The 9,139-nt window shown below is 35.0% G+C and overlaps 1 protein-coding gene across 2 annotated transcripts; it reads right to left on the bottom strand.

Annotated features, from left to right (window-relative positions):
- Nucleotides 1-1,160: 1,160 nt before the first annotated feature.
- APC6 (anaphase promoting complex 6) lies at nucleotides 1,161-8,872 on the bottom strand. Of its 2 annotated transcripts, XM_008228177.3 has the most exons (16): nucleotides 8,462-8,872; nucleotides 7,903-8,037; nucleotides 7,512-7,585; nucleotides 7,228-7,267; nucleotides 6,797-6,842; nucleotides 6,469-6,548; nucleotides 6,122-6,303; nucleotides 5,897-6,022; nucleotides 5,566-5,640; nucleotides 4,691-4,816; nucleotides 3,804-3,873; nucleotides 3,435-3,517; nucleotides 2,465-2,578; nucleotides 2,083-2,182; nucleotides 1,819-1,854; nucleotides 1,161-1,452 (listed from the first exon to the last, which is right to left on the bottom strand). In XM_008228177.3, exons 1-16 carry the CDS (start codon nucleotides 8,705-8,707, stop codon nucleotides 1,366-1,368), a joined length of 1,620 nt encoding a protein of 539 aa, XP_008226399.1. In that variant the 5' UTR covers nucleotides 8,708-8,872; the 3' UTR covers nucleotides 1,161-1,365. The 2 variants fall into 2 exon arrangements, with proteins under 2 accessions (XP_008226399.1, XP_088904207.1); XM_089048081.1 differs by lacking the exon at nucleotides 5,566-5,640 and having other exon boundaries at nucleotides 8,462-8,814.
- Between the last annotated feature and the right edge of the window lie 267 nt (nucleotides 8,873-9,139).

The raw sequence follows: 9,139 nt of genomic DNA, 5'->3' as shown, positions 1-9,139 counted from the left end.
CAATGGTCCCTGAACTATACCCGTAGTTACATTTTCGTCACTCAACTCCAAAAATAGTTACAAAGGTCCCCCAATTATGTATGGTGTTGCATTACGAGCCCCTTTCGTCAAGTATGTCTATTTTTCCGTTAAATCCATGGGTAAACTTGGAAATTCATTCCAAATATTTATAAAAACGAAGGAGTTATTTGTAGCAAAGGTCCCTCAACTATACTCGGAGTTACATTTTTGTCACTCAACTCCAAAAATAGTTATAGAGGTCACTCAATTAGGTGTTGTGTTGCACCATTAGTCAATACCGTTAAAGAGACTTGATGGTAAAGACTAATGGTGCAACACAACACCTAATTGAGTGACCTCTGTAACTATTTTTGAAGTTGAGTAACCAAAATGTAACTCTAAGGCATGTTTACGTATCAGTAATGGAGAAACTAAGGAATCAAAGAATTTAGGAATTGGAGAACTATTGAATCGGTATGGGAAGAATCATTCTCATTAAGCTGTTTACTAAACATATGGAATTAGCAATGAAATAGAATTGATTCCCATTGTTATTGTTTACTAATTTGCATGAATCAGAATCCAAATTAATTTTAGAATTATAGTAAAGCGATAAGGGTATTTTTGAAAGTTATTAAGAGAAAACAAGAATGGGAATCATATCGACTACTCTCCTCTAGTTAATCTGATTCCTAGTTTTAAGGGAATGTGATTACGGATTTTGAGGTGGGGTCCACTTATTTTTTTCATTCCTGATTGCAAGTAAATGCAGGAGAAGTCAGGAATGGAAATCATTCTCTTTCCTTCCATACCCATTACTGATACGTAAACATGCCCTAAGTATAATTGAGGGACCATTGCTACAAGAAGACGTAGAGATATGCATATTTCCAATTTGCAAACAATGTACAAGATAGTATCTGTGTGATGATGACAGTGCATATCAGCAGTATGAAGAGAAGGCTTAGAGACTAGATATATTGTACTTTTTATTTCAGAGATTTTCAGTCTGCTTTTCTTTTTTTCCTGTGTGTTTCTGATGTAAGGCATAGCGTCTTTAGATATAATCATGTCTTCTTTTTCGGATGCGATTTCAATGCCCTACCGTATGCAATCAACAAAACAACTCCATGAATAAACTTAAGACTTGACAAAAATCATGAATAAACTGCCATGAACCTATTTTTCAACTATCAACCGTTGATTAATTACAGGTCCCAGCTGACATTATGTTGATACAAGAATAAAATTAAGATATTACATCACCTAATCTAATCCAAGGCATTGGGGTATCTATTGCACATACAATACACACGCTTAAGTACGAGTATCACGAAACATAATTAAGCCTAATTCCATCGAAAATCATTTCTGTGGTCCACGGGCTTCATCTGCTAAAGCCAAACTTAACATTTCAGTGCAAAAATGATCATCAGGTTGTAGCCATAGAGCCTGCTCAGGAAAATGAACAAAGGAAAACAGATTAATACCTATGCCATTATCATACTTTCTTCTACAATTAGAAGAATTCCATATAACTCAAACACTATAAGCATCTGAAAAAGAGATGCACTCCAGGCCCGTCAAAGCATCTTTGGGCATGAAGGCATCCTACAGAAATTTTAATGGCTCCGTGCATTTAAAGTTTATTATCACGGAGCATAAACCACATAAATATTTTGAACATCATAAATTATGCAACAACAAAAAAACACAACAAAAAAATCCTTTTAAGATTCTTAAAGCAACACATCTAATTTCCTATTCACTTAACCATATACAGTCATTCAACTTTTAGTAGAGAGAATAATTACTCACTTTATGATAGTATGTAATCGCTGCAGTAAAATTATCCTGCACAACAGTGAAAACAAGAACGAAAAGAAACATCAAGTATTGTGACCACAATGGACGGAGATGAAAGACACATATACACTCTTTTTCACATTTCAGTGTTTGAACACAAGCTTATAACCTGAGTATAAGCTGAGTCAGAAAGTGGGACATCAGTTTTTCACAATCCACTTCAAATGAAAGAACTCTTCGCTAATAATACATAAAGTAATTGATAACTTTAGATACCTGTAAATGGTAAGCATATGCAAGACCTGCATAAGTACTCACACTTCTGGTTGACAATGCAAGTGCTTTCTCATAGTATGAAATAGCTTCATTGTACATCCTGACAGAGAGTAAGGTTTATCTAATTAGGGCAAAGGAAATATTCTTTGTAGGAAATTAAAAGCACCAAGATAAATAGTAGACAGCTATATTAAAAAGCTATAAAAAATCCAAGCAACCATAGAACATTCTCTCAACCCCACAAATCAAAGATACAATAATCTCCTAGTAAAAATTAAAAAAAACTGGAGCAGAAAATAATTAAAGACACTGTATATCCTCAAGCCCTCAGAAGGAACCAACAAAAGAAATGCTAGAAACTATAATCAAATAAAAGACGTACTTCAGTTTTCTGTATGCATGAGCGAGATTAACCACAGTTGGTTCCCACATTTCGCTTAAAGGGGAAGGAATTTGAGCCAAAGTTTTCTCAAACCACCACACAGCTTTGTTATACCTGTATGAAAAGACAGAGATTCATCAAAAATCACTTAGTACAAATGAGACAGGTATGGCTTAAAGGAATATTTATGACAAATGGTCAGCGAACAGAACAGTCTAAAGAGGTAAATAAACATGCAAAAGATTTGATAATACAACCTAATAGTCCACATAAATGACAGAATATCATAAACTTCATGCTGTAGCAATATAAATGAGCTAAACAATTATTATACAAAATAAGGGCCCCAAATTTTAAAAATTCTCAAGTCAATTGACACTATGCTAGTGATCACTATTTCCCTTTCTTTAAATTATAAACACTACTTCCCCTTCTGGAAATCCTGTTTGGGCTAATTAGAATTTGATGTCTATTTGTAGGAAGCTTTAATTTACCTATTCTGAGCATAGCTTTCCTTTGGTTTTCATTAGCGTTCACAATAATTTTTCTTTCTGGATCCATCATAGGACCACTTATGCAATTTTAAGGATCGCACCCGAAAATTAACAGTGTGGGTATGATAAGAAAACAACCAACTATCACCACAATCTGTTCAGCAAGCTACAACTTACATATAATCGTAAGAGAATAAATATGACTGAGAAAAACGAAGCACTAGTCCTCCAGATAACTATACCACTTTGGGCCACTTGATTACTTATCCCACTGTTATAGCATGGTTATAGCATGGTAGAGTTATAGTAATTTGCAACAGAATATCACATTTTATTTGTTACACAAGAAAATTTTGCCCATATGGTCCTTATTTGTAAACAATTAGAAATACATGGTCAGCCTTTTAAAATGTCATTACAAACTTATCTCTAATGTTCATTGTTTAAGGTTGCATTTTTTAGCGTGCTGTACTTACTCCTTCAAATGATAAGCAACAACACCAAGTTCATTATATACTAGTGGATCTGATGGGCAAGTGGTCTTTGCCTGCATAAAAAACTAAAAAGCAAAGAGGCAATATCAGTCCTTTTATGGTATGATAAACAAAATAACAAGTTACAGAATCCATTGTTTTTAGGTGGGAAATGCATAATCATTTAATATAAAGAATTGTTTTTGAGACTTAATGGGTAAGAGATAAGGTAGAAACTCATGAAATAAATGTGCCACCAAAATTCAGGGCTTCCCTTGTATGATGATATAGATGTGGATTATTTCACATTTCTGGACCAAAGTCAAGATCACAAACGGCAACAAGTAAGTGGTTTACAGAACTGTAAGTTACCTGCTCAGCAAGCTTAAAGCTGTTGGTTCGCATGTACTCCATCCCAATGTACAAAGTTGGTAAATGACACCTGGAATAAGAGAATATCAAGACCTGTAAAAGACAATTCATACATAATAAGAGGACTTAAACTATGGACCATTGGACAAAAGAGACAGATGAAATACTATACTAGGTAGGTTTGCAGCCATGATAATGACCATAAACATAAGACAATGAGTTTAACAGAGAGGCAATGAATACACCAAAGTTAGTGCTAAGACCTTTTCTTTTTCACTTTTGTAAAAGTTAAATTGTGGCAAAATCTGATATCTGAATGAAAAAATGAAAACATGCTTAAATATTACACACACAAAATATGTTTCAGATCTAATTGCAAAACATTTGAAAAGTTTCATTCAAAATATTCTGATTAAGATCATTAGAAATTCATTTTGAACTTTTTGAACTCTCAACACCTATACCTTTGCTGTGCTCTTGACCTTTTTCTTGTAAAACGTTTTCACTCCGATGCCATTAACAAATGTGCACAGGTAGGTATATATAGAGATAGAGAGAGAGAAGAGAGAAACATAGAAATTAGGTGATGGTTCACAGTTTCATTCTTTCTTTTTTTTGAAGTGTTGTATGGGTGGTGGACTTCTATTGATGTTTTCTTGGTTACTGGCAAAGCAATTCTAGAAGTGGGCATGGTAGAAAAAGCATACACAAACAATACCACAAGTAACCAAGAATAGAAACAATATAAAAGAGAATGATACAGATAAAGAAATATCCAAAGGTTCTCTTTAGAAAATAATCAAGCACAGGTAATGTACATGAGCGTAAGAAGAAAAAAAATTCAAGGTAACAGAAAACCATAAGAGACCGGAAGACACATAAATTACCCTGGAAACAAACGAGCAGCAGTGCGATAAGCTGACATTGCTTGATCACCCTCTTCTTTAGCAGCATAAGCATTCCCATATCCAATCCAAGCAGGTGGAAAGGTCCCATCTAGACTGGTAGCCTTGCTGTAGTGTAGAATGGAGCCAAAAGAGATCAGTAATGATTCAAAATATTGCAGCACATAAGTAACAAAAATCCTTGCTACAGTTATCATTTCAAATTATTTTTAAGTATATTATGGTTCCGGATAATTGCTCCAAATGTCTGTCACCAAATGAAGGAGCAAGCAGCAGCCCATGTTCAGCAGGACTAAATCAAATTTAAACCAGGATTTGGTCCAGAGTCTAAACGTATAAAAAGCCTATTAATAGATGAATGACACAAAGCAATGTAAATATTTGCAGTAAGATAACCAGCATAAAGATATTTAAAGATCAATGTGGTAACAACTGGTACGAGGTTAAATGAGTTTATGAGCCTAACTAAATGCAATCCCTATATAGTCCAACAGAATCCACATTAAGTAATCTAAAACATCCATTGTGACATGAAGGCTATTTATCAGGCAACAAGGTTTTGAACTTAGTAAGAACTCCACCTTGAACAACATTTGAATATCAGGGAAAGCTGAGGGAAAAGAATGATCATAACCTAATTTCTCAGATACACAACATAACTGCATAACAAAGCCTTCAAAATATATAGAAAAAATAATATGTCCCAATCAAAGGATCTTAAACCAGTAAATGCAGAAACTTTAAACCACTCAATACCAAAATATCACAATTCAACATCGGAGAAAATGAGCAACTAGAAATACAGTTAAGTGTATACATTTCGTTTTTAACAGCATTACTAATCGTGATGAAGTTACCTGAAATAACGGTGTGACTCAGCATACTTTTTTATACAATAATAGTAACATCCAACGGCAAACCATGATAAGGCCCTAGCAAGAGAATAAACCTGATAAAGTAATGAACTAGATGAATTGCACAAGCAACAAAACATAGATCCTTTAAAAAAACCCAAAAATCAATCTTTCAAGTGGCATCTCAAATCAGAGTTACCAGATCCCCCAAACCACTGGTAAATGCAATCCAGATTGCATGTCCGCATACCATAAAATATGTGTACGCATTTATGGATGTACTTTCAAATTGTACGATAGTGACTCAATTAATAAGTGTTTCAACCACTCTCACTTTTGAGGATAGTCCTTCACTAAATTGCATGCCATAAGATAGAGCTCATTTGAATGCCCAAGTTCCATAGCAGCTGCTAGATGCACCAATGTACTCTTCAAATGGAAAGGGTCTTTTTCAAGTAGTCTGTTAAATCAAAAATGAAACACATAAATTATTGGGGGGAAATAGCATCTAATGTGTGGGTTGTTGTTGTAATTTATTCCAAACCAGTTGCCAACTTACACAGAAGTTAGCTCAAAGCATTTTTGATATTCACCACACTGATGGTAGTATTCAGCTTTGCAGGCAAGAAGGTCAGTGTTGGTTTTCAGAGTACGAAAGAAGGATGGATCAGAAGTGTTACTATTACACTTCTCTTTTTCAAGTTCTCTGAATTTTGCTTCTACAACATTTTCTTTGTCGTACTGGAAAACACAAAAAGGAGAAAGACTGATGAGAGCACAGGAAAAGATATTGTTACTTTATGTTTGTACAGTGATCTATATTAATTAAAAAAATATTCAGATGTAAGATGCCTTCTCTATGTTCGACATTTGAAGTCTGACATACTGAAATGGCTTTCTGTTTACCTTTTTAATTAAGCATGAGTAGAATGATGAGAGCCATCCATCTTCAGGACCAAATTGTAATGACGCAAGTAGACTTGCCTCTGAAACTCAGCAGCAAATCAAAAGGTTTAAGAAGGGAACCATCCCCGTCATTAGTGGAATAAATTTTTTAAGAAATGCAGAGGAAACACTACAATCCAATCTATGGATCAACAAAAATATGAAAGTACCAGAAGCCCAAATTAGATTTCAGCAATTACATAGAAATAGTATCAAAATCCATGATGTTACTTCCTTCAATAACAAGCACACATGATTAAAAGAAAAGTATTATTTTGGTGATTCTAACCTTCCTCATATGTAAGCATGTGATTTTCAATAAGGCATTCCAATGCCTGAAAAGGAATAAATAAAGACATTAGAAAAAGTTTGAAGGATGACAATGAAAATGCTACAGAGCTCAATGTTTTGCCTAACGCTCTCACGTGGGTCTCTCTATTTTCCAGATGAAATTTATTTCCCCATACAAAAATGATTCTATCTAACTTATGAGTAATGCTTCCATAAGTGAACTACTACGAAACCTTTAAAAAAATCAAGTGATAGAAGATTCCAAGTATTTTAAGCATGTTTGGAATGATAAAACAGTTTCTTAATTTGTTACTTTAGAAATTTTAATCCTTTTGTAGGGAATGCTATTTCCCCTCCCCGCTTTTGGTGGCCATAAATGTTAGAGAAGACAAAAAATTATTTTGGTAGGCTAATAGATCAAATACATACCTCATAACATAAGGGATCGGCTTTGATAGCAGCTTTGTACCTTGAAAGAATTAGAGCAAAAAGAACACGTTAAAGGATCCGTTCCAAATATATGCTTTTCTAAATAGATGTCACACCTACAGAAATCATATTATTCTCTATCCACAAGATCAACATTTAGTTAAAGTTTCACAACTCGTTAAAAACTACAGAGGATATCATTAATTTTTCCCAAAAACACACTGAAACAGACACACACCTCTTAAGAAATTACATGATTAGGCTAAGTCACAGAAACAACTTACCAATGCCGGGCCTGGACATGGTTTTCCAATGCTTCATATGCCTTACCACGTAAAAAGCATATTGCAGAAGATATCTGTTGCAAGATAGGAATAACACATTTCATGACTAGAAACTTATACAAGCAAAAATGTTCAAGAGCCTAAAACATGCCATCAACAATGAAAACTCAGATATTCATTGACTCCAACCGTAGATACTCAGTATGGCAAATGAATTAAGCAGATAAATACTACAATGAAACCAACTTAGAGACAAAGACAGTAGCACAATAAACCCATAGTATTGTCTAAAGGTAGAACATTAAAAACTGTTGCCAGCCAAGTTTTCATATAGCAATGCTTACAAAAGAGAGAGAGGAGGGGGGTAGGAGAGAGAGAGAGAGAATCTTACATTGATCTCATGATCTTCGCCATCTTTATCCAAGTACATGATATTTGAATCCTTTGTGTCATTCAGATTCCCGTGTTCATCCACTTTGGCATCGTCAAGCATTAATATGCATTGATCCCACTCCTTCAGCTCCTCCTGATTAAACACGGACATGAAAGAAATGGACTAGTCAGTCCTATTAACCTAGAAAAAGACTTCATGGAGCCAAATTAGGAGCTGAAGACTGTCAATTGTCGTAACTGTCCGAAAAGATAATGAAAAGGAAAAAAGAAAACATGTGGAGAGAGAGAGTGCGCGTGTGTGTGTGAGAAAGAGAGAGAGAGAGAGAGAGAGAGAGAGAGGTGAACTGAAAAGAGATTATTTGATTGATACAATGCGCTGAAAAGAGAGAGAGGTAAATCCATTTTTCGTTTCTTCTACAACCGCATACTAAAGTGAAACAAAACCCAACTAAGAAACCCACAACCCACAAATGGAAACCCCATTACAAGCAAAAACATTGAACTAAATCAGCAAACAAAGAGAACCTATTTCCTGATTTCAACAGCAAGAGACTCACAAGGCACTTTGCAGCGAGGTAACGAAATCGGAGGTCACGGAGAACGATCTGGGAGGCATTGAGGAGGTGGTAGGCTCGTCGATAATGGCGGCCGAGAAAGAGAGCCTGAGCCTGCATGTAGATATCAGCAGGGTCATTGGTAAAGGCAGCGACTTTATCAGCGAAGAATATGGCGGAGGAGTAGAGGTGCTTGGTCACGCAGTCCCTCACTACCCCACGAAGCTTTTCTATCTCTTCTTCTCTCATTTTCGCCAAAAGGGGTTTGCTTTGGTCTGCTTCAATTGGAATTTGGGTCTGAGAGAGAGAGAGAGAGAGAGAGAGAGTGTTTTGGGGAGAGTGGGATTTGCTTGAATTGAGCGGGAGCCGGGAGGTTTTAGAGGTAAATGATGGGCTTCGGCCGGCCTATGGGTCTCTTTGGCCGGGTTTGGTTCTTCGTTTTGACCCAAAGGAAAACAAAATTGTGGTTTTTTTTTTTTTTTTTTTTTTTTGAAACACAAAAAATGTGGTTGTTTAGTTTATAAAGTAATATTTCACATCATCTTTATGATGTTGTATTAAGTCATCATAAATAAATAAAATAAAATAATGAAATAAAGTACAATTTTCTTATGTTATATGTCCTAATAAAAAAATTTATTTACAGGTTTTTTTCAAATTATACATTTTTTTATTAAAAAA

This window comes from Prunus mume, linkage group LG3, assembly GCF_029339155.1.
Source record: "Prunus mume cultivar Tortuosa linkage group LG3, ASM2933915v1, whole genome shotgun sequence".
Taxonomy (NCBI): domain Eukaryota; kingdom Viridiplantae; phylum Streptophyta; class Magnoliopsida; order Rosales; family Rosaceae; genus Prunus; species Prunus mume.
The sequence above is the reverse complement of the archived record's forward strand: the minus strand, read 5'-3'. Positions and strand labels throughout refer to the sequence as shown.